The 26,740-nt window shown below is 43.3% G+C and overlaps 1 protein-coding gene across 3 annotated transcripts in view; it reads left to right on the plus strand.

The window, feature by feature from the left end:
* Positions 1-26,740, plus strand: part of DIAPH1 (diaphanous related formin 1) — a 218,675-nt gene that overhangs the window by 72,252 nt on the left and 119,683 nt on the right. For all 3 annotated transcript variants that reach the window (XM_044281006.1, XM_044281004.1, XM_044281005.1), the window contains 4 exons: positions 13,566-13,681; positions 16,863-16,927; positions 20,745-20,924; positions 23,687-24,253. In XM_044281006.1, coding sequence (XP_044136941.1) covers positions 13,566-13,681; positions 16,863-16,927; positions 20,745-20,924; positions 23,687-24,253 — 928 coding nt within the window. The remainder of the gene's footprint in view (positions 1-13,565; positions 13,682-16,862; positions 16,928-20,744; positions 20,925-23,686; positions 24,254-26,740) is intronic.

A 26,740-nucleotide genomic window follows, 5' to 3' on the forward strand; every position in this document is an offset into this window, starting at 1 on the left:
CATGCAAGTTGATCCAGAGGAAGGCAAAAAAAAAACTGTGAGGTAGAAGCCAATTTTCCTCAATTCAGGGGAATAAAAAATTCCTTCCCGACTTCAATCAGGCAATCAGAATAAATCCCTGGATCAACGATCTCTCTCTAGTAGCTATAGCTTGTAATATTATTACGCTCCAGAAATACATCCAGGCCCCTCTGGAATTCCTTTATTGTACTCACCATCACCACCTCCTCCGGCAGAGAGTTCCATAGTCTCACTGCTCTTACCGTAAAGAATCCTCTACTATGTTTGTGTACAAACCTTCTTCTTTCCTCCAGACGCAGAGGATGTCCCCTAGTCACAGTCACAGTCCTGGGGATAAATAGATGATGGGATAGATCTCTGTACTGACCCCTGATATATTTATACATAGTAATTAGATCTCCTCTGTCGTCTTTTTTCTAAAGTGAATAACCCTAATTTTGATAATCTTTCAGGGTACTGTAGTTGCCCCATTCCAGTTATTACTTTAGTTGCCCTCCTCTGGACCCTCTCCAGCTCTGCTATGTCTGCCTTGTTCACTGGAGCCCAGAACTGTACACAGTACTCCATGTGTGGTCTGACTAGCGATTTGTAAAGTGGCAGGACTATGTTCTCATCACGGGCATCTATGCCCCTTTTGATGCAACCCATTATCTTATTGGCCTTGGCAGCAGCTGCCTGACACTGGTATTTTTTATACTTTTCCTAGCAAAATAGGCACCTGAAGTTCAGGTGCCTTTCACACTTTGCAATCCATACTCCAGTACACCGCTGTCTACTGGAGTACAGATTCCCCTACATCCGCACTGCGTGCTGTACAGGCCTGAGGATCGCTGCTCTGCCTGTACTGGCGGTGCCCTGCTAAAGCTTGGCATAGATGAGTCTGGCCGGCTTACTGTGAAATCGATAGCATTTGAGGCTTTAGCAGTGTGGGCACAGGCAGAGTAGTGATGTCCTATGTGAGCTCATGCCCTTCACTGGCTGCATTCTGCTATTAGCCTGCATACCACATCGGTACAGGCTATTAACAGAGCGGAGTGGGTGCAGGGCAGGAGGTCAACATAGCACATCACTACTCTTCCTGTGTCTGCACTGCTAAAGCTGTAAATGCTAAGGATTTCACCAGGGAGATGGTCAGACACATCTATGGCAGGCTTCATAAGAGCCTTGCTGGTACAGGCGAGAAGCAATTCTGTTTCCTGTTCGGCCCTCGGTGCAGCTGTAGCAGCAGTGTACGGGAGTATGGATTGCAAAGTGTGAACTTCAGGTGCCTATTTGACTAGGAAAAGAAAGAAAAAATATATTTTAGAGAATAATTTTTGAATAGATTTAAATAAAGTGTATTTGAAGGTTTAGGTACACTTCAATTTTCTTGAAGTGCTCCCACAAGATAAATTAAACTTTACCTGACAGATTTCATCCACAGATAATTGCCAAGGGACCACCTAACAAATAGCGATTATAAGTGATCCATCCCTTTATTTCCTTTAAACTGGAAAGATATATAGTATTTTTCACCCTATAAGATGCACCTGCCCATAAGACTGACCTAGGTTTTAGAGGAGGAAAGTAAGAATATATATATTTTTTTATTTTATTTTATTCATACCTCAGATCAGATCTTAGCTTAGAGCCCCAATCAAACCCCTAATGTTAATCAGACTTCAGATCAGACCCCCAATAAGACCTCAGATCAGACCCCCAATGTGAAAGACCCCCATTGAGACCCCGCAATGTGAATATGACCCCCAATTAGACCTCTGATGTGGCCCCCATTGTGAAAAAGACCTCCATTCAGACCTCAGATGAGGGCCCCAATGTGAATACGCCAACATCTTCACTTTGTGCTCAGGTTACAGCTCAGTGTGCGGAGCCCTGCAAAAGAAAGCCAGGAAGCAGCGAGTACAAATCAAGCACAGAAGCACTCTTTAGTATTCACCCCATAAGACACACTGACATTTTCCCCCACTGTGGGGGTGGGAAGTGTTTCTTATAGGGCGAAAAATACGGTATAATAGAAATCCCCTGTTATTGGAATAGTTGCCTTTAAGAGCTAGAAGATAATGGTGCGCTTTATGACTTCCTGTTTGTGCTGCACCATAGGCACTTAAATGGTCCATAGATTTTCGTTTTAAAAAATGCACAGCAGTGACTTGGAATTTTCCTGCTTGAATCACTCCTAGGAGTAATACAGTAGATGCATGTTAGAGACAAGCCTACCTAGAAGTTCCCTAGTATAAAATGTTATTTCGTCTGGAAAGATAACTAGAGATATGTAAATAATTTAAATTCAGGGTTTCCCCCTTTTGATCAACAAAGATTGAACTTTTCTAATATCAGTGTGAAATAAATATTGTCCCTAAAGCTTTTTCTGTGGTCATCACAGTTGTATCTTATAACACAAAATCAATGGAGCATTGCTATGTCCCCTAATACAAAGTCTTCAGTCCACCTTTTTACATGTTATGCTGCAGGCTTGTGCTAAAATAAAAAACTATTTTTTTCCCCATCATTCTGCACTCAGTACCCCATGATGAGAAAGGGAAAACAGAATATTAGAGATCTTTGCTAATTTATTGAAGGGAAAACTAAAATCTTGCATTGTCATAAGTATTCAGACCCTCTACTCAGTACTTGGTTGAAGTACATTTAGCAGTGATTACAGCCTCCAGTCTTCCTGGGTATGATGCCACAAGGTTTGCACACATGGATTTGGGGATGTTATGCCATTCTTTTCTGCGGAGCCGCTCAAGCTCTGTCAGGTTGGATGGGGACAGTCTCGGTGGACAGCCATTTTCAGGTCTCTCTAGAGATGTCAGGGCTCTGCTGGCCACTCAAAGACCTGCAGAGTTGTCCTTGAAGGAGTTGTCCAGGTTCAGAGCTGAACCAGACATATCCCCATTTTCACCCCTCTGACATGAGCTGCATTTCATGCTCCAATGGTCTCCCTTGCTCTTGCTGTTTGTTGATATTTTTTACGCTGCTAGGCCGGTAACGTCATCAGCACTGATGAAGGGGCTTTAGTGCTGCCCTAGCCGTTTTACAGGCTAGGGCAGCGCTAAAGCCTGCCCATTAGTGCCGGTAACGTCACCGGGCTCACTTCTAGGCGGAAGCCTCCACCTAGATTTCCCCATGGAGAGCCTGGTACGTCGCCGGATTCTGCGCAGGGCAAAGGAGAGCATCGGAGCTCCGATGCCCATATCATGAGGGCTGTCTTGGTGAAAATGGGGACCTGTCCGTGTTCAGCTCTGAACCCGGACAACCCCTTTAAGCCACTCCTGTGTTGTCTTGGCTGTGTGCTTAGGGTCACTTTCATGTTGGCCCACTCTGAGGTGCGAGCACTCTGGATCATATTTTGCTCCCTTCAGCTTTCTCTCAACCTTGACTAGTCTCCCTGTCCCAGATGCTGAAAAACATCCCCACAGCATTGATGCTGCCACCACCACGCTTCACTGTGGGGAATGTATTGGCACGACTGATTAGTGTCTGTCTTCCTCCAAACACAATGCTTTGAATTGAGGCCAAAAAGATCAATCTTGGTTTCATCAGACCACAGAATCTTGTTTTTCACAATCTGAGAGTCCCTGTAGGTGCTCTTTTTGCAAACTTTCACGTCTCCTTTACGGCGATAACACTTCCTTCTGACCTCTCTGCAATAAAGCCCAGATTGGTGGAGTGTTGTGGTGATGGTTCAATTTTTTATAGAATTTTCTCCCATCTGCACACAGGATCTTTGGTGCTCAGCCGGAGTGACTAGTGGCTTCTTGGTCACTTCTCTTACCAAGACCCTTTTCCCTCAGTTTAGTTAGAGGTTGTCCGGTCCCAAAATCTAACTTCTCTGTCTATGCTCCTAACACCCCTCACCATACTTACATATGCCCCCAATACCTGTTTTTCATGTCTGAGCTTTCCTTCCCCTCCCTGGAAGACATCCCATTATCCTGGCAGATCTGTTTACTTTCTCCCCTTCTTGTTTTGTTGAATACATAACTTTATTGATGCACAAGCCTGGCTGCACTGCACAGTGAGGGTACTTTCACACTTGTCTTTCTTTTCCGGCATAGAGTTCCATCCTAGGGGCTCTATACCAGAAAAGAACTGATCAGTTTTATCCCCATGCATTCGGAATGGAGAGCATGCCGTTCAGGATGTCTTCAGTTCAGTCTTTTTGACTGATCAGGCAAAAGATAAAACGGTTTTATCTCCGGCCAAAAAAACGGAAGACTTTCCCTGAATGCCGGCATTTTTCCATTGGAATGTATTTAGTGCCGGATCTGTCCTTACCGGTCTGCATGCGCAGACCAGTAAAAATGTGGAAAAAAATCTAAGCGGATCTGTTTGTCCGTATGACAGATGGATCCGTTCTTGCAATGCATTTTTAAGACTGATCAGGATCCTGATCAGTCTTAAAATGCAATCAGTTGGCATACGTTTTGCCGGATCTGGCAGGCAGTTCTGGCGACGGGACTGCCTTCTGGATTCCTCTGCCGTAAGTGTGAAAGTAGCCTTATGAGTCACAGGCTGACCACGCTCCCACTCTGCTCTGTCTGCAGCAGCTACTCCATCTATAACTCCTGTGCTATGATACTGCCTGCTGAGCTGTGTATCTAATCCTACCTTGTATGATCCTGCCTGCTGAGCTATGTATCTAAACCCTTATGCACACAACCATATCCATTTTGCGAACCACATTTTTGCAGTCCTATTTAGTTCTATGGATTTGAGGACCAGAATAGGACATGTTCTCTCTTTTCTGGAACTGACATAAGGATATGGAAAGTACACTAATGAAGTCCCCGTTGTTTTCACATCCGTATGTCAGTTCTGTGAAAGATAAAACAAGTCCTATTCTGGTCCTCAGTTGTTTGCCTGAGCCCTATCATTAATACTGAGCGCCCATAACGTGACCTCCACAGCGCCCCCATAACAGTGACATCCACAGTACCCCCATAACGATGACCTCTAGAGTGACCTATAACATGTGAAATCCACAGTGCCTCATGTGCTATCCACAATGCCCTGAGTGACATACAGTGCCCCGTTGCCATCCACGTTGCCCCAGTGTTGCCATCCACATTGCCCCAGTGTTGCCATCCACATTGCCCCAGTGTTGCCATCCACATTGCCCCAGTGTTGCCATCCACATTGCCCCAGTGTTGCCATCCACATTGCCCCAGTGTTGCCATCCACATTGCCCCAGTGTTGCCATCCACATTGCCCCAGTGTTGCCATCCACGCCTGTACACTGCAGAGAGTGGCCGGCAATCCTGTTCATAAGCACAAGTATTCAGCATAGTGTGCTTACATGGTGAGTGAAGATCGCCGGCCGTAGTTTACTTTTGCCGGAGGCGGTGAGGTCATTCATGACCATTCATCTCCTGCTCAAGAAAGGAAGAGAAGAAGACCGAGACTTGCCAGAAGACAAGAAAGCCCGACAGGAGCAGTCACGTGACCAGGAGGCAGAGCTTTAGGGTTGGCCTTGAGAACCCCCTTAATTTGGTAGGGCAGCCAGCTGTAGGAAAAGTCCTGGTTGTTCCATACTTCTTCCTTTTAAAAATGAATGACGACCACTGTGCTCTTGGGAACGTTAGGTGCAGCAGACATTTTTTGTAACCTTCTGTCCCTGAGCTCTATGGGCAGTTCTTTCCTTCCCATGGCTTGGTTTTTGCTCTGATAGTTACCATAGGTGGACCCCAATCAAGGTGTAGAAACATCTCAAAGATGATTTATAAGCAATGGGATGCCCCCAAGAGTTAAATTTAATTGTCATAGCAAAGGGTCAGAATGCTTATGTCCATGCAAAATTTGATTCTGTTTTCTGTTTGTCTCGGTGGGGTATTGAGTGCAGATTGATGAGGAAAAGTCAAAGGTTCTGAATACAGTGTGTCTGTTTTTAAAGGGTTAATATCAGTATGTATTTTGTTTACAGGTATTTATACAATGATTTTATTTTGAAATGGTTTTTATCACTTAAGGCATTTCTTCATTCTGCCTTCAGGTGGCAGTATTACTCCTTGTTTTTTCTCTGGTTTCTTCTCTCATTCTCCTGTCTTTTTTTCCTTCCCTCCCCGCTTTCTGAGCTGCGGATGACTAGTGTGGCAATCAGAGCCTCATTACTTCTTAAGTAATACTTTAGGTAGATGAGGATTGCTGAATAGCTAATGGTCCACTGTTAATTTTATTAATCTTATTAGTCCTTCCTCTGAGCCGTAACATAAGGAAGCAGCCATGGATGACTGTCCATTATATCACATGCTTGTTTCTTTCTCCCATCATGCTTGTGTCTCCTCACTGCTATCCTCATAGTGCTAGAAGATTATCCCTGCAGCTTTGTAACAAAAGGTTCTGCTTAATATCTCATCAAATCCTCCCGACTGTGTACCTGTATAACGTGTACCTGTATGCTACTTCTAGCTCCTGTCTTATGCTAATGCAAGCTAGCTAGACAGACAGGCGCGCGGTGGATAGGTGCATCGAAAGAACTGCCGTAGAGTTCAACAATGCTGATTTCTGTAGCTAGCAGTTGTACAGAATATACATGTTACATTACTTTTATGCCCACAGAGTCCTTATGAATAGGGTATAAGTCATGTTTTAAGTATAGGCAGCCATTTATTTAATGTATAAAGGCTTTGTCCCTCCAGCTTTCCAGAGAATGGAGCATAAAGTGTTCAGGGGATACAGTAAAGATGCTATGACATACTCTTTGTTCAGTTACTCGTGCTTCAGGTTAACATTTAGATTGATTTGTGTTGCATTAAAAAAGAGAAGGGTATTGGTGACCTTCTGGATGACCAGAAATGATCCCCATAAGGGCCTGTACAGTTGACAGTTGTCAACTTCACTTTTGAGAAGTCTGGAGCACAAAAGTTCATTTTTCTTTAGGAATCTTAAAGCCCCTGGAGCCCTGAAACATTTTTTTTCCCGGAAGATCTGCGGGCACAGCCACATGTAGCGAGTCTGATCTCCTGGAATTCAGCGAAATCTGGCCGCATTGCAAAGGGGGATATCTGCGGTAGATACGCACAGCGTGAATTGAAACGCTGCTGATTTGACATCTACACCTCAAGTTGTGTGGATTATGGTGCAGATACTTTGCGGTTACTGGAAATGCGGCGTATTTTCTACATGCAGTTCCACTGCAGCAAATCCGCATAGCTTACGGTACGTGTGTCCGTACGGCTATTTCTAACAAGCTCCACATATACATTCATGCTTGGTTCCATGCGCTTTCCCTCTTTAAAGCTGTTCTCCGGGAATTAAGAAAATGAAAATACTTAAATATTACTTAATTATAAATCTATTCTCAAATACCTTTCATTATTTATAGTGGCTCGTTTTGTCTGGGGAGCAATCATTAGGGGAAAAAAAATGGCTGCTGTCCTGTTAGTACACACAAAACAGTTAATTGTGGTGAAGTAACTTGTCCTGCTGTGTGATTAGGTTTTAAAACATTTTATTGTTGAAACAGCAACAATGACATAGGAAGGCAGAAGTTAGAAAGGTACATACAAATTTCTTGTGTGTCGTTTACATTGCAGTTATATTGCTATACATCAAGAGTTAACACAAGTCTACACAGTCCTCATATCATTAGGATTTTAAACATAAGTTTTTTTCTTTATTTAAAGGCTCTGAATATATATATATATATATATTCAGAGCCTTTAAATATATATATATATATGTCTCTTGATTGCTCTGTAGGGCTCGGTGGGGGCCTCAGTGCCTGGTGCGCTGTCTCCAGTGTGATGCCAGCGGCAACCTCTGTGCCTAATAGGTTTGTGAAAAGGTCAGTCAGCAAAGGCATAATGGCGTCTGCTTGTATGGTTTCCGGAAAACCTTTTAGCCTCAAGTTGTTTCGTCTCCCGCGATTGTCCTGGTCCTACAATTGATTATAAAGGTAGTTTAAATGGGCATGTGTGTGGTCCATATTGTGGGATATTGCAGTTTTAAAGTCCACCTTGGCGGCTTGGGATGCCTCAATTGTTTCCACTCGATCCCCAAGCTGTTTTAGATCATACTTGAAGTCTTTGAGCTCCTGGACTAGCAGTTCGATGGCTTCAGCAAGTAACTGGCGCATGAATGCTCTGGCTATTGGTAGGTGTTCTTAGGAGGCAGAGACCACTGTTTCACCATCTTCTCCTTCCTCAGAGTCCATGGCCTCGTGCTACTCGGTGTTCTCAGAACTCTGCGCCATCTTGTCCTGCCGTCTCTGGTGCAGCGCACTTGTCTTTTTCACAAACCGGCCCCAATCTCCTTGACCAGCAGTTGTTTTCAGAGGTCCAGGCGTGTCCTTGGTCTTGCCTCTATTGAATTTGCCCATATTAGCTGATGATATAAGGCTAAAAAATGCCCGCTCCCTGGCGATCCACAGCAGAGCTTACTCGGCTGCGTGCATGCGGCTCTGCTGCCAGCCTCCGCCCCCTTGTGTGTACTGATAGGACGGCAGCCATTTTATTTCTCCTAATGATTGTTCCCTAGACAAAACAAGCCATTCTATGTAATTAAAGGTATTTGAATATATTTATTATAAAATAATATTTAAAGGGAGTCTGTCACCACATTTGGACATTATAGACCGCTTACATAGCGTTCTGGCATAACTTTAGATGAATTAAATAGTACCTTTGTTGTGTTCTTCTGCGGTTCACCTGTGGCAAAAACGGGCTTTTATTGATATGTAAATGAGGGCTCGCAAGAGCCCAGGGGCGGCGATAACTTCTTTGGAGCCCAGGCTGCTCATCCTCTTTTTGTTAATATATCCCCTCCCCAGCCTCTGCCCACCCTTCTCTTCCCTTGCGTCCTCCTTCTCCCCAGATGAACCGCAGAAGAACGCAACAAAGGTACTATTTGATTCATCTAAAGTTATGCCAGAATGCTATGTAAGCGGCCTATAATGTCCAAATGTGGTGACAGACTCCCTTTGAATTGTTTTACTTTTTTTAATTCCTGGGGGAGGACTTCTTCACAAAGCCTAGTGTTACATTCCCTTTTTGTAAAAAAAGGTTACCCTAAATTAGCTGATCAGATGATTCCTCTGCTAGACTCCCAGTGATGAGCTGTAATATTGCAGCAAGTATTTAATTTATCGGTCCCTACCACAGGAGGAAAAAGAAGCATCTACAGGTCCTACTAAAAAAATTTGCATATTGTGATAAAGTTCGTTATTTTCTGTAATGTACAGATAAACATTAGACTTTCATATATTTTAGATTCATTACACACCAACTGAAGTAGTTCAAGCCTTTTATTGTTTTAATATTGATGATTTTGGCATACAGCTCATGAAAACCCCAAATTCCTATCTAAAAAAATTAGCATATTTCATCCGACCAATAAAAGAAAAGTGTTTTTAATACAAAAAAGTCAACCTTCAAATAATTATGTTCAGTTATGCACTCAATACTTGGTCGGGAATCCTTTTGCAGAAATGACTGCTTCAATGTGGCGTGGCATGGAGGCAATCAGCCTGTGGCACTGCTGAGGTGTTATGGAGGCCCAGGATGCTTCGATAGCGGCCTTAAGCTCATCCAGAGTGTTGGGTCTTGCGTCTCTCAACTTTCTCTTCCCAATATCCCACAGATTCTCTATGGGGTTCAGGCCAGGAGAGTTGGCAGGCCACTTGAGCACAGTAATACCATGGTCAGTAAACCATTTACCAGTGGTTTTGGCACTGTGAGCAGGTGCCAGGTCGTGCTGAAAAATGAAATCTTTATCTCCATAAAGCTTTTCAGCAGATGGAAGCATGAAGTGCTCCAAAATCTCCTGATAGCTAGCTGCATTGACCCTGCCCTTGATAAAACACAGTGGACCAACACCAGCAGCTGACATGGCACCCCAGACCATCACTGACTGTGGGTACTTGACACTGGACTTCAGGCATTTTGGCATTTCCCTCTCCCCAGTCTTCCTCCAGACTCTGGCACCTTGATTTCCGAATGACATGCAACAGTCCAGTGCTGCTTCTCTGTAGCCCAGGTCAGGCGCTTCTGCCGCTGTTTCTGGTTTAAAAGTGGCTTGACCTGGGGAATGCGGCACCTGTAGCCCATTTCCTGCACACGCCTGTACACGGTGGCTCTGGATGTTTCTACTCCAGACTCAGTCCACTGCTTCCGCAGGTCCCCCAAGGTCTGGAATCGGTCCTTCTCCACAATCTTCCTCAGGGTCCGGTCACCTCTTCTCGTTGTGCAGCGTTTTCTGCCACACTTTTTCCTTCCCACAGACTTCCCACTGAGGTGCCTTGATACAGCACTCTGGGAACAGCCTATTCGTTCAGAAATTTCTTTCTGTGTCTTACCCTCTTGCTTGAGGGTGTCAATTATGGCCTTCTGGACAGCAGTCAGGTCGGCAGTCTTACCCATGATTGCGGTTTTGAGTAATGAACCAGGATGGGAGTTTTTAAAAGCCTCAGGAATCTTTTGCAGGTGTTTAGAGTTAATTAGTTGATTCAGATGATTAGGTTAATAGCTCGTTTAGAGAACCTTTTCATGATATGCAAATTTTTTGAGATAGGAATTTTGGGTTTTCATGAGCTGTATGCCAAAATCATCAATATTAAAACAATAAAAGGCTTGAACTACTTCAGTTGTGTGTAATAAATCTAAAATATATGAAAGTCTAATGTTTATCAGTACATTACAGAAAATAATTAACTTTATCACAATATGCTAATTTTTTTAGAAGGACCTGTATATGGTGTCCGTTGGCCTTCCTGTGTAATACATGAATAGACTGGATCTATCCGGGACAAATATTCTTTTTGTAACCACTTTCCAAGTCAGCCAATTTTAGATGTCTAGAATGAGGGACCCCCCCGTCTTGGAGCTCAAGATGCCCTTAAAGGGAATGTGTAATCAGAAATTGACATATTGTTTAAATCACGTTTTTTGTTTGACCTGTTTTAAAAAAATGTTGATGTTGTTTTTCATTTTCCATGTCAATATCTATATTTAAACAAAAAACATAAAATCCTGCAGTTTTTGCATGAGACACTTAGCCTAATAATTGGCACCACTTCTTGGTTTGTACAGATCACTTTACTGCAGTTATGTTATTCTAAACCTGCCTGTAATGAGGAGATAGCACCTCTGTGTATAGATAAGACAGTATCCACTATTCACAATAGGTGATTGTCAAATTGTATCTATTCTCTCCCTGTACGATATCCTCGGCTCAGGTCACAGACCATGCCTAAAAAACTCTCCCATAGAAGTCAATGAGGTCCCCTCCAGATCACTGTATCTATGTGGCTGCAATAAAGCTATTTTTTATTTTATTTTAAGCTTTGTAAATGCTGTTAAGAACAGCTCAGGGAAGATGGCTGCCCCCATAATCATGTTCAGAAAACAGAATAAATAAATCTACAATCAGAAAATTAAAGATTAGTAATAAAGGATATGTGTTACTGTCTGGTTTTAACTAGCAGATACCATTTTTGGTGACTCATTTCCTTGAACATGATTATATCCTTTTTTCTTATTCTGATTTTATTTTCATATACAATTTTTTTTTTCTGAATATGATTATCTTGCTTAGCTGTTCACAGCATTTACATTGTACAAGGAAAGAATAGATGAGCTTTGACAATCACATTGTGAATGGTGGATCCTGTCTTATCTCTACACAGCGGTGATATCATTACAGGCAGGATTAGAATGACAGATAAGCAGGTAACTGCAGTAAAGTGATCTATCTGGACAGACCAAGAAGTGATGCCTATTATTAGACATGGTGGACAGTGCAAAAACTGCAGGAATTGATGTGTTTTGTTTAAATTTAGATATTTAAATGATAAATAAAAAATGGCATCACCAAAATATGTTAAATCTAAAAATGTGATTTAGGGCTCTTTCACACCTGCGTTCTTTTCTTCCGGCATACAGTTCCGTCGTCGGGGCTCTATGCCGGAAGAATCCTGGTCAGTTTTATCCTAATGCATTCTGAATGGAGTGAAATCCGTTCAGGATGCATCAGGATGTCTTCAGTTCCGGAACGGAACGTTTTTGGGCCGGAGAAAATACCGCAGCATGCTGCGCTTTTTACTCCGGCCAAAAATCCTGAAGACTTGCCGCAAGGCCGGATCCGGAATTAATGCCCATTGAAAGGCATTGGTCCGGATCCGGCCTTAAGCTAAATGTCGTTTCGGCGCATTGCCGGATCCGACGTTTAGCTTTTTCTGAATGGTTACCATGGCTGCTGGGACGCTAAAGTCCTGGCAACCATGGTAAAGTGTAGTAGGGAACAGCATACTTACCGTCCGTGCGGCTCCCGGGGCGCTCCAGAGTGACGTCAGGGCGCCCCACGCGTATGGATCACGTGATCGCATGGCACATCATCCATGCGCATGGGGCGCTCTGACGTCACTCTGGAGCGCCCCGGGAGCCGCACGGACTGTAAGTATACCGCTCCCCCGCTTCCCACTACTACTATGGCAATCAGGACTTTAATAGCGTCCTGGCTGCCATAGTAACACTGAAAGCATTCTGAAGACGGATCCGTCTTCAAATGCTTTCAGTACACTTGCGTTTTTCCGGATCCGGCGTGTAATTCCGGAAAGTGGAGTACACGCCGGATCTGGACAACGCAAGTGTGAAAGAGGCCTTAAACAATAGGTGATTTTAAGATGACACATTCCGTTTAATTCATGCTGTAGTTCTATTGTCCATAAGGCTTCTGTAGGGACATATTCATGGTTTTGTCCATAGGGTCTACCTATGCTTCCATCTAATTCTACTAGCACATGGGCTCTTCATCTGTGATAGATCTTCCTCAGTAATTCTGAGATGAAATCTTGGACTCTGTGGTTTTTCTAGGCAGTTGGAGGGTTCTGTGTGCATTGTCCCTGTATCTATGCATCCCATGATCTTTGGAAGCTGTATTATGAAGTATGAGTGCATGCTAACCTACACATTTTATAAGCCACTGAAGCCCCTTTAACCTCAGTGTATTAAGAAGTCCTCCTCTTGGCTTCTGTGCTGCTGCATGTTTACCAGTAGACATCTGTTCCTTTGAAGGGGTTGTGCAGCTAGTGCACGGTGCAGTGTGTGGTATACAAAGAAGAGGAGCACTTGTCCAAGTTCTAAAGTTATGGGGGGCACAGATCTTACCAACCTTATTTTGATTTGTCACTGCAGTCATGAGGGGCCACTACGATCCATTTCCAGCTCTTATAGTAAGTCCTAATGAATGCAGAAATATGTCAGTAGCTGTAGAGAAGCAATGTAATAAAGGGTTATTAAAACTGACTTTTTATCTAATAAATATTCTCTTCAAACCTGGCGATCACCACTGCTCAAACTTTCACAAAACTTCAAAGTGGTCCAGTCAGGGAACTTTCTTGAGAAGCCTTGTACCACGCTGAGATGCATCTGGCCACCTCTTTCAAAGACTGTCACAGCTGTCTGTTTTCTTCCATGCTACAAAGTTTTCATCTGTGTTGAACGAAGATTGCTCCGATGATGACATTTTCACAGGTCTCTGTACACACGAGACGGTGTTGATCTGCAGAGTTTACACATTTGTATTTTTCTTCTCTCCCTCTTCAGACCGCAGTACTACAAGCTGATTGATGAAGTAGTGTCTCAGATAATCCTGCACAAAAATGGAGCTGATCCCGACTTCAAATGCAAACGTTTAAGCATTAATATTGAAGGCCTATTAGGTATGTTGTAGAGGTACATTTGATATAAGGCAGCTTTTTGTGTGTCAATATATAGTTACTTTACTAAGACACGGCATTCCCAAAGAAAAAAGTGTTGTGAAATCTGAAATAATCCTGCACAGACCTACAATATAATGATGACTATAATGGAATATAGTAAAAATATAATGGAATAGAAGTGCAGTTTCACAAGACCAGAATCAGTAGGCTTACCCATGGAAACCAATTCTGACATTTCTGATTGAAAACTGCAGTAGCTATTTTAAAGTATAACTGTCATATATTATTATTATTATTTTTGAGTATTGGATTGTGGTGACTAATATCACCTTGGTGGCTCCATTTCAACTTTTCACTGTGTATTCAATTACCCCTTAATTCCACAGTTGTGTTCCCTGTACGGCCTACTTTTACCTGTGCTTAAAATAGGGTTGCTAGGCAGGGTCCGTCTGTGTTGAAGGACGGAGGATGCAGAAGCACGCAGAGTGCAAGGTCAGATTACTGACAGCCAGGGACTGTAGGAAGCAGCAGTTCACTCCATTGGCCTGGAGGAAGCACCCCTGGACGACTTGAGATGACTCATTTGTGGCGTTATTTACAGCTCCTTTTTCTTCCCCCTCTTTCTTATCTGCATGAGGTGCAGTACCAAACACAGATGATGTACAGTGTATGGTACCATGCTTGGTATGCTGTGAAGAGGTCACAGCACTCACTAGAGCACGGCAGCCTTGTCAAAAAGCTGATCGGTGGGGTGTCCAACCTCTATCACTTATTGATGACCATCAGTGCTGAACTCCTAGAAAACCCCTAACACATCTGTGGTACTAAGTGAATATTTTCTTTGCCAGAATACTTTGGTAAATGATATAAAAAATAACAACTCTCTAACCAGTGGTCAGTTCTCAAAAATTGCGTAGATATTTTTAGAATCCTTGTAGTAGAAAAGATGAAATAACCGTAATTATTATTCCTGGCTAGGAATTAAAGAAGCACTTTTTATTTATATTTTTTGACATATAATGCTTACTCACCACCAATATTCTACCAGTTATTTGTTTCACACCAGCGCAGCTACGTCCTTAAGTTCTCAAAGTATACCTAAACTTTTAAGTAAACTTTATTGACTCCTATTCTAAATGTCCTAAAATTATTTTTGTAATACTCGGATCAGTCTAGACTTACAATGTTTTTCACTGACACAATATGGTGCAATTGAAACCGGATCTGTCCCCCATTGACTTTCAATGTAAGTCAAGAGTGATCCGTTTTGACTTACACTTTTTTGTTGTTTTATGAATAATGCAAACGGATCTGTTATTAACGGATACAAGCGTTTGCATTATTGTTGCGGATCCGTCTGTGCAGATACAAGACAGATTCGCACAAAACACGAGTGCGAGAGTAGCCTAATACAGCATAGGACTCTTCGCCTGACCACAGATCTGATTACCTGAACTGACCCTGTCATAAATCCTTATCATGCTGTTTGTTCGGCTCTTCAGACCTGTGTTTGGCCTAGGATTTGCTGTCATCACACCACAACACAGTTCATACACCGAAAAACTCACTGCCGCAACACTCTCATACATAACTACCTAAGGCTACTTTCACATTAGCGTTCGGCGCTCCGCTTGAGAGTTCCGTTTGAAGGCTCTCACAAGCGGCCCCGAACGGCCGGCCCTAATGCATTCTGAGTGGATGAGGATCCGCTCAGAATGCATCAGTCTGGCACCGTCTGTCCTCTGCTCCGCTCAGCAGGCGGACACCAGAACGCTGCTTGCAGTGTTCGGGTGTCCGCCTGCCCGTGCGGAGGCAAACGGATCCGTCCAGAGTTACAATGGAAGTCAATGGGGACGGATCCGTTCGAAGGTGACACAATATGGTGCAATTTTCAAACGGATCCGTCCCCCATTGACTTTCAATGTAAAGTCTGGACGGGTCCGTCTGAATACAAATTGTACTTAGACTTTTTAAGTGAAATATAATGCAAACGGTTCCGTCTGAACGGATACCATTGTTTGCATTATAGGAGCGGATCCGTCTGTACAGATACCAGACGGATCCGCTCCGAATGCAAGTGTGAAAGTAGCCTAAACCTGCACTGCTCTCCGAATTGATTCTTTTAGTAATATAAAAGTTTCAGAACTGAAATATAAATATGTAAATATAATGTAAAACAGTTATAAAATAAGTGGGAGGAACAAACAAACCTAAACGGTTTCTAGTTTTTTAACAAGTGCCTGTCATAAGTACACATCAGAGGTTTAGATTGGTGGGGGTCCGTGTGCGGAAATACCTACGCATTGCTGGAACAAAGAGAAGGAAGCCCTCTCATCGAGCTCTGTCTCTGAGGACGGGCTCAATAGAAAGTCTATGGGCCTGCCTCCAGCAGCAAGGAGACAATATCTGTTGATGATTGGCAGTTCTCTCCTAGAGAGATGGGAGAAAACTAGGTATTACATGCATTAAAAAGTACATGCAGAACTTTTGTCTCCGCTCCAAAATCATCTTCTGAGCGTAAACCTAACTGACCCCATTATAGTCTATGGGGTCCGTAGTCTCCGTTCGGCTCAGTTATGTGCCAAATCCGTCCTTTCCGTTCTCCTGCTCCTATAACTGAGCAGGAGAACGGAAAGGCTGAACGCTGATGTGAACTCGGCCTTACTTGTAACTTTTAAATGACAGACCGCTGAAATCAACTCTCCTGTCTCTACTTTATACTGCTGTTAGTATGGGCAGCATACAGTGGATGACAGGTTCCCTTTAAGCGATCGGTCTCAGCACTTTGACCCTCACTAATCAAAACCTTTGATCTAGTACTATTAAAGATTGAATACATTTTGTTTTTTGAAGTGCAGATACTTACACACTGATCAGCTGAATGATTGTTCATTGAACCACTCACTCCCGCTCATTGCCCCATATAAATGCACATCTACCTGTATGAACAGGGATGTACGGAGCCGTAATGTACAGTGTATGAGAGCAGACAAACGATTGCCATAACAATCACTTGTTCACCACCTCCAATCAGTTCGCAGTGAAAATGATAGTAATAACGAGCACCGCTCGACACACAAGATGGGCATTGGATCTGCCTGTGTAAAAGGACCCTTGCACATCACCGCTGTACTAATGTGACCTCTTCTTTTTTTTTTTTTTTTTTTTTTTTTTTTTTCAGATCACTTGATTGATAAAAAAAAAGTGGAAGAAAGCGAGTCCAGAGCTCGGGATTTGGTAAAAAAGGTAACGTAAAGCTATAATCAAATTCTATTGGTTAGCCAGGCCCCCTGGGTTCATATATTTATCACCTATTCTGTGAAAATCAGTCATCAAATCAGACCATTCCAAAGATTACATCAATACAGCATGACCTAGAAAGATGGATATTACAAAGGGAAAACATGTTGTCAGGTTCTTTTTGAAGGAGATGTCAACATTAGTCCATCCTTTTTTGTTTGTAGGTTCTCTTAACAATAGGTTGGTCACAGTGTCCCACTACTTAGATTCCCCAGTGATCAGCTCTAATCTCTGGGGACGTGCGGCAGCAAGTGTGCATTTTCTCCATAGAGCCATCATAGGTAAAAGGTAGCATTACATAGTTCCTGTGAACCGTCCTTGTAATGTGTGGATGTGCAAGGTTCTCCAAAGAGAACCTTGAATGGTGGCACGGTACCATCATCGGAATTCTCTTGTGTGATCATCAGACAGACTTTCATCCTCTGGAAGAAACTCTGTAGGCCTCCAGTCAATGACCACATTAAGATATCTTGAAAACCATGAACAACTGATGCTTATAGTATGATATGAAGTTGAAGAACTTTATGTTAAAAAAATCATTTATTTGCTGAAACCTAAATAATATTTTAAAGGGACTGTCTAGACATACTCTCCTGTATCATCTAACATCGGGTGTGGAGAGACGCAGTTGAACTTTGAGCAGGACATTTGCCAAGACAAACAGCAAGTATTGTGTATGGATCCTGTTGTTAAAGGTGGTTGTCCAGCTTTTACTCCTCAGCAAGGGCCATCACGAACTAATTGACAAAGGAAGCCGAACAGTTGATCGGCGGAAATGCCTGGTGTCGGACCCCCAGCGATCATCTAGTGATGTCCTGTACTGAGGAAAGGCAATCACTTATAAAGGTTGGGTATGATACTCATTGGTCACCAGTCCAATGCCTTGGTGCAACATGTTGCTCTCCTTCTGATCTCCCAGATGTATGTCTGGACAGCCCCTTTAAATCCTATCCATACTTCACTAATGCCAAGGATGTTTGGCTCCCTCTACTGGTTAAATGCTTTGAACGTAACACTGCTATAAGCCTGTGCAGGATGTTTTCACCCATCACCTTTTTATTTCCCTTTAATATTTATTTCCTAAGAAACCCATTTATTTATTTAGTCCTCCGCACTTGGCAAGAATCACTAGCACCGGTGTTTATTAGTCTGCAGCTCAGCATTTTTGACCCTTATCAGCAGACCGGAGCCCGCGTGTTTACTTTTTCAATTTTAAAAAATAATTTAGCTGTCAGCGTGAGAAGAGATAGTGCTGTGGCCGAGCTGTCGGGTGGCCTCACCCTGGAAATTTCATTCCCAAGCACGATGGGGCTGATAGAGTGACCTCCAGGCCCCAGGCTGATAGGGGATAATTGAAGTTGTGACTGGGATGTAATTAGAGGGGCCAGCTTTATGTCAGAAAACCTCTGCTGGTTTCCTATACTCAGACTGCCCAACAAATTATTCCTTTCTGTTTTGCGAGCAGCTTAGTGGACGCCGCAAATTGGTTTTCGAGCAGTTGTGGTGTCCTGCATTAAGTCCAGTGTAGAAAGCACACATTACAACTATGATGTGACTGAAATGTGAAGCAGTAAAACAAGGGCTCAGCATTCTGGACTTAATTTGTCTGTTCATGAATGTTCTCATATAATAGAGTTTCCAGCTATGATTTATATTGTCACGGTTTCATAGACTGCCAATAGAAATGAGATCCCAGCAGTAAGCTTATGTCTATGGAGCCTGACCGAGCCCTTTTCAGTACTGTTTTATAAAATCCACATTTGCTGGATTTTATTTGCCTGATCTTTTTGTTTCCTGTAGATATAAGCAGCACATTTACCCAGGCCCAACTTCAGAGCATGCGGTGTATTTTTATGGCTTTCTATTTCTGTAGTAGTAGTTATCGAAACATCCTAGAGCGGCTTCTCTACAAGGGTTCTCCCACCATAAGCATCAGTGACGTATTGATTAGTCATACTGACGTCTGACCAGCGGGGCCCCCTGTCCCACACGGTGCCATGAAGAGAATACTTTTTTATTTGATTTTTTTTTTTCTTCGATGTTGGGGGTAATGATGCAGATCTTCAAATACATTTTGTGTCATATCCTTTCAATGTGCAGTCGACAATTATGGTGGGGAAAAATACCTAAGGGAATGTGACAGAGGCTGCAGATTTTCTGCCATGAAGTTGTGGGTGGGAAATCTGCAGGGTTTACAGTAGCAGCAAAGTGGGTGGGATTTTATACATCTCTTCCTCGCATCACGGGAAGAATCTGCATTGGAGAAGTGACCTGTGATTTGAAATCTGCAACATGCCAGTTTATGCTGCAGATTTCTCCTTTTGCAATGCATAGGGGGAAATCTGTGAAAAATTTGCAACAGGTCTGCATGTAACCCCTGTGGCTATTGGCGCATACTATGCCAATGCGTAATAACGCTTACTGGGAATGTACCTTTAAACATGCACTGTTTTCTACAGCACCACTATTATCTCATTCTGCTGGATGACACATGAACATGTTATAGTTTTAGAGAGAGTTATCAAACTGGTGTAAAGTAGAACTGGCTTAGTTGCCCCATAGCAACCAATAAGATTCCACCTTTCATTTTCCAAAGGAGCTGTGATAATGAAAGGTGGAATCTGATTGGCTGCTATGGGCAACTAAGCCAATCAGATTCCACCTTTCATTATCACAGCTCCTTTGGAAAATGAAAGGTGGAATCTGGTTGGTTGCTATGGGCAACTAAGCCAGTTCTACTTTACACTATTTTGATAGATCTCCCCCGTAATGTCTTGCCTACATGAGCAAAAGAGGGCTTTGTGCTCACTTGCATAGACCTTGGTATAGACATTTTCCTTTACCCTTTAACTGTAGGATTTTGGAGATGTCAATTATGGGAATGTCTTCCAAACACTTATGAACACCAAATGCAGGAAATACACTAACAGTAAAGATATTATAGAAGACTTGATCCTGTGAATTAGACGGTGCACATGCTGACAAATCAGTGGATAGTCACCAAGCAGCTCACACATAGGACATCACAGTCATACAGGATCCCCACGTCAGACTGAAATCCGTGTTGTGGGTGGATGAGGATAAAGAGGATGACTAGAATTTATCAAGCCTTGCACTCAAGAATTCTGGTTTCAAAAAGTCGCAAATGGACGTTTTGCAACTTTTTGGGGTCACGTGTGCAAGAATGTTACGACTGCGCCTACCAGTGCTACCTACAGCTTTGGAATGAAAATTTGGTCGGAATTTCAGAGTAGGTCACCTTTTCTGTCACATTTATGAAGTGTGAATTTTTCAACTACAATGAATTTAGCAGGTGTACTTTTAGTGAAAGTCAAATGTATTATTGGCGAGAGCCAATTTAATAGATTTCAGATGTGCAAAGCAATTCCAGTCTAAAAACTAACCTCAGATACAACTACAATGATAAATTTCCTCCCTCGCCAATGTCTTCATGTCTGGGTGTGCCAGTGATGATCGTCATTTGACAGCATATGTGACTGAAAGTAAAGTGCGTTACAAAAACATCACTGTGTGTAGATATAAAGAATATAGAGAATGTTTGTTTGTTTATTTATTTTTTATATAGTAGATTACGAAAAGGCCAACACTTTTTGTTTGAGTGAAGAGTGCTGCTTTAAAGCAGGCATGAGTGCATATTTACCATAGAGAGATGACAAAATTTGGAAATTTGTGTTGAGCAAGTGAATTTTTTTTTGTTGAATGTCACTTTCTAATATTTACTTCTGTTTGAATTTGTGAACAGCTGGATGTGGAAATCACTGCAAGACATGAGCTCCAGGCAGAAATAAAAGCCAAAGAAGGTGACTTTGAGCAGAAGTTATCTGATCTTCAAGGAGAGAAACAGACCCTGGATTCTGAGAAGCAGCAGGTTACCACTGAGAAGCAAAAACTGGAGACCGAAGTCTCTCAGCTTTCTGAGTCTGTAAGTCTGAACATTTACAATAAACGTCAACTCAACATGGTGGAAATTTTGAGCCTTTTAATTTTTTATTTTCTCACCCAAAGCATTTTAAAAGATATGGCCACCTTTGGACCATTTTCTTATGTTTGCATTTTACTCATTTTAGACTCAAAATCATTGTTTTAATACTTAAGAATAGGGCCTAAGTGAGTGTTTGAGGTCAGGCGATCGCAGATGAGACTTCACATGAGCTCACATCTGACGGAAGTCAGGATCCACAGTGCTATCGTAAAGAAAAAAACCTAGAAACCAGAGCAAGCACAAAAAAGTGTGTGAACCGACCCTTATAATGTTTTATGACCCTTCAGTTTGAAAGCATGTTTCTTTCTATGTAAACCCAGTTATTTCAATGGGGTGAGACAATGCTCTTCAATAGAGAACTGAACTGAAAGTAGCCTGTACAGGCAGTTTTGTGCTCTGCAAAACGTCTCTTGTATTTTTACACATGGTCCAGAACGGTGTATCAGCGCAGCCTTGTGGTCTGTCCAGTCCTTGCCTCCTGTTCCAATAATCCTGGCACGTGTGGCAGGGACTGAACAAAGCCCACTTGGACTGTGCTAATACATGGCTCCTGATCACAGTGGAGGCCTTGCACTGACTGGAGCTGGGCTTCTTCTGTAAGATGCTGCTTTGATCAGAGATAACTCCCATCCCAGTTGTGTAACAATCTAGATGCCATGGTTAATGGTGCCTGTGGCATCTAGGCAGTTAGAGAGAGGGAGCTCCCTCTGTCACCATGCCACTCCTTCTTCCTGACGCAGTCATGAGGTGCCAGTGCATTGCCTTGACAGCTGGGAGCATAACAAAGGCCCCAGGCTGGCTATGACTGTATGCCAGTTAGACTATGCCACAGGTCTGGTTCAAACTAATAAACAGCTTGTCGCTTTTATAATGCATGGTATACGAGGCATACTATTGCATTATAAAAGTATTGCTAAAAAAATAAAATATTGTTTTTATGATAAAAAAAAATCAAGAAAACTATTTTTTTTCAATTAAAGGGGGTTTCATTTTGTAAAAGTGGTAAAAAACATACATACACATAAGATATATTGCCATGCTTGCTGCAACCGTATAATAAAGGGACTATATTATTTAAAATGCCTGTGAACAATGTAAAAAAGACGCTAAATATTTAAACAGAATATTTTTATATTATCCCCCTCCCAAAAAATAATAAATGTTAATAACTCCATGTACCCCAAAATGATACCAATGAAAACTACATCTCATCCTGCAAAAAAAAAAAAAAGTCAATAGTAAGGCTTAAACAGACTAGCTATTGTCAGGAGATTAGAGACTGTTGGCACCAATCTCATCCCTTTTTTTTCTGCATTGAGAGCATAGGTTCATGCCTAGCTGGTTAATGGGGATTTGTTTTCTGCCCTCCCCAAATATTCTAATGGGGGCCAAAGAATGGTCTAGAACAGGGATCAGCAACCTTCTGCACTCCAGCTGCTGTGAAACTACAACTCCCAGCATACAAACATGCTCTGCTGTTCTTACTCCCATGGACATGAACAAAGCTTTCTGGGAGTTGTAGCTTTTGAAGAGCTGGAGTGCTGGAGGTTACTGATCCCTGGTCACTTGCTGTTCTGGTGGTCCTGGTGGCTTTTGTTTCTGGCGCTACACTAATGACATCACTGATCACTGCACGTGCTCGCAGCATCCAGCCATTGGTTTCTGCAGTTATGATAAGTAGGCCAGTACAGCGACACTGGTGCTGCAGCAGTGACGTGTCTGACTACCCCAGGTACCCGCTGAGGCTGCAGCAATCCTGTAGAAAAATTGGTGATATCAATGCTGCAGCACCTGAAACAAAGACCCCTGGGACCACCAGAACAGTGGTGCTGGGATGGCAGGAGCAAGGGGTCCATGTAAACCCCAAATTAGAAGTGTTTTATCCTGTTGGTAGCTAATTTATCTCTACGTGGTAATGTTTTTTAATGGTTTGAAGATGGCTGCTTCTGTTGGGCAGGCAACTGATAACCATGTCAATTGAAGCAAAATATTTCTCATACCTGGGGACATTGCAGAAAAAGAATTGTCCTCCATTTGTTTTATAGCAAAGTAATTTAGTATAATGTACCTTTAACATGTTAATGCAGATATGGACTGTGATCGCAAGTCCCACTGGCAGATTGAGGCTTAACAAAAGCGCATACATTTACGGAGTTGCACATTGTCAAGTCTCGCGGATTTTCCTTCCTTATCCACAAAGCTTTTATTGCTCTCTTTGTTCTGTCAGCTACTAAGAAAAAGGAATGTGAAAATGGAAATCCGACAAAGCTTTCACCTCGCTCTGCTTCTTAAGCCATAAAATGAATAATACAGTAGTTAGAAGAGCAATATAATTACACAAAAATCATAGTTTCAGCCTAAGACATTGAGTGCTTTTTTTTAAGGCACAAATCACTGCAAAATATTATTTTTACACCTGCAAGAAAAAATATATTCACCATCGTGTTCCCTTCATTGAGATGCAGTAATAATCATTATTTAAGTTGGCAAGACTATCTAAAACTTTAATGGACTTAGTTTTATGATGGAAAAAAAAAGTTTCTTTAGGAATGAAAGTTCAGTGAGTGTAAAATTGTTTAATATCTGCTTAACACAGGAAAGGGAAGAAATGCTTTTCGTGCCCAGTCATGTATTACCTATGATTGGTCTAGTCATCTTTATCTGTTCTACTCATATATATACATTTTGCAATACTTTTGCAGGTTTCTAAACTGACAAAGGAGCTTGAAGATGCAAAAAAAGAAATGGCCACTATGTCAGTCTCTACTGTTGTACCAGTTCCTCCTCCAGTCCCAGGATTGGGTCCCACTCCTCCTCCCCCACCACCACCACCTCCCCTGCCAGGAGGATTTGGAGGACCTCCCCCACCACCACCTCCTCTCCCTCCTTCCATGGGAGGACCCCCTCCGGCTCCACCCTTATGGGGTGGACCTCCACCGCCACCACCATTTCCACCGGCTTTTGGTGGGGCTGCTCCTCCTCCACCGCCACCACTTCCCGGTGCTTCTGGTATTCCTCCACCACCACCTCTGCCAGGAGCTCCCCCTCCACCTCCTCTTCCTGGTGGTTTTGGTATGCCACCACCACCTCCCCCTTTCCCTGGTGGTCCTGGAATTCCACCACCACCACCACCAGCTTTTGGAGGTCCCCCTCCTCCACCAGGACTTGGAGGCTGGGGTGCACCTGCAGTACCAACTCTACCCTTTGGATTGGCACCGAAAAAAGATTACAAACCAGGTGTGCAATTGAAACGACCAAACTGGTCAAAGGTATGTCCAAAACATTTGTTCCAAATGGGAAGGTGATATTTGAAATTTTGTGACAGTAGTTATATAGAGCTTAGTTATGTATTAAAATAAGCCATAGGTTAAAAAGCACTGTGGTAATTGTATTCATTTTTTTTGTTTGTTTGTTGCCTATATAGTGCATCATAACCTGTTATTAAAGGAAGTCTGTCACCAAATATATCACAAGAAAACCTGTTGACCCCTGAGATGTGCTGAATTTAAAAGGGTTTTCTGAGATTTTTAATACTGATGACCTGTCCTCTTGATTGGTGATCAGTGGAGGTCCGACATCCAGGACCCCCACTGATCAGCTGTTTGAGAAGGCATCAGTACTCCTGTGAGCGTCACAGCCTTCTTGCTCACCAAGCACAACCCTGTACGTTGTATAGTGGCTGTGCTTGGTATTGCGCTCACCCCCATTCACTTCAGTAGGATTGAGCTGTGCCTAGGCCATGTGTCCGATGAACGTGTTGTCACTTGGCCTAGGAAAAGCTAAGATAAGACCGCGCCGCTACTGGGAGCCACTGCCTCCTCGAACAGTTGGTCAGCAGTTGTCCTAAGTGTCGGACCTCCCCTGATTAGATACTTATGACCTATCCAGAGGATAGGTCTTCAGTCTTGATATCTTTGAAAACCCCTTTAATGGTGTTTGTTCCATCTTGCTCTTTGCCCGCATTGCTGAAAATTTTGTTTACAAAAATATGCAAATGATACCCTAGGTGTAACAAGTGTTGTGCCGTTGCACCTCATTACACCTAGAGGCTCTGCGCACTCTCCTGCATGCCATGCCCCCACCACTTTGACCGACAGGCCCAATCAGTGGAGACCTTAATCACGCCTGGCTCTGAAGTGTTCAGAAGTCTCGCACCTGCACATTGGCTACAGCTTTCAATGCAGGCATAGTACAGGAGCACCCCAGCTGATAGATTCTGTACTGCATCTGTGCCAGACACTAAAGCAAACTTGCAGGCGCAAGACTTCAGCAGACTTCGGGGCCAGGGATCATTACGTCTTCACTGCCTGGTCCTAGTGATATGCCTCAAATGTTGTGATGAGAAAACTGCTTTAGGCCTTGTTCACATCTCTATTTCAGAGATTCGGTTGCTGGATCCGGCGCAAATGCCGGCTGCGGGCTGGACAAAAAAAAAAAACATTGCATGCAATGGTTTTTGTCTGGCCGAACCCCAGCATTTATGCCAGAAATTGGTCTGGTCACCACCTGGCCTCATTGCAGTCAATGGGGATCCAGCAGTGAAGTAGAGGATCCTAGAGAACGGAGATGTGAACAAGGCCTTGAAGGGGCTGTCTGAGATATTTAAAAATCTTGGACAGCTCCTTCAATGTCTTAAAAACATCTTATACTTACCCCTTACTCCAGCATTGATCAATGCTGCGCTCATCCAGTACGTCCGTTGCTGTTTCTTTTTAAACAGCAGTGGTGATGTGCTCTGATTTTACATGTGACCACTGCAGCCAATCACTATCCACAGTGGTCTGCAGCTGAGAATAATGATTGACTGCATCCTGCAGTAGTCAAGTGCCGAATCCAGGCACGTCACTGCGTATGTTGTTCCCTCTGAACAGAACCGGCCACGTATAGTGTTCCCTCTGAACAGAACCGGCCACGTATAGTGTTCCCTCTGAACAGAACCGGCCACGTATAGTGTTCCCTCTGAACAGAACCGGCCACGTATAGTGTTCCCTCTGAACAGAACCGGCCACGTATAGTGTTCCCTCTGAACAGAACCGGCCACGTATAGTGTTCCCTCTGAACAGAACCGGCCACGTATAGTGTTCCCTCTGAACAGAACCGGCCACGTATAGTGTTCCCTCTGAACAGAACCGGCCACGTATAGTGTTCCCTCTGAACAGAACCGGCCACGTATAGTGTTCCCTCTGAACAGAACCGGCCACGTATAGTGTTCCCTCTGAACAGAACCGGCCACGTATAGTGTTCCCTCTGAACAGAACCGGCCACGTATAGTGTTCCCTCTGAACAGAACCGGCCACGTATAGTGTTCCCTCTGAACAGAACCGGCCACGTATAGTGTTCCCTCTGAACAGAACCGGCCACGTATAGTGTTCCCTCTGAACAGAACCGGCCACGTATAGTGTTCCCTCTGAACAGAACCGGCCACGTATAGTGTTCCCTCTGAACAGAACCGGCCACGTATAGTGTTCCCTCTGAACAGAACCGGCCACGTATAGTGTTCCCTCTGAACAGAACCGGCCACGTATAGTGTTCCCTCTGAACAGAACCGGCCACGTATAGTGTTCCCTCTGAACAGAACCGGCCACGTATAGTGTTCCCTCTGAACAGAACCGGCCACATAAAGGGACAGCCTTGGCAGAAATACCAAGACATTGGATTGCCGAGATATATAGCAGCATATCATCTATAATTGTGTACCTTCCCCATCCCTTGTTCATATGTGTAGCTTCTCCACAACCGTGAGCCACTAGGGAGAG

This window comes from Bufo gargarizans, chromosome 2 (genome assembly GCF_014858855.1).
Source record: "Bufo gargarizans isolate SCDJY-AF-19 chromosome 2, ASM1485885v1, whole genome shotgun sequence".
Classification (NCBI taxonomy): domain Eukaryota; kingdom Metazoa; phylum Chordata; class Amphibia; order Anura; family Bufonidae; genus Bufo; species Bufo gargarizans.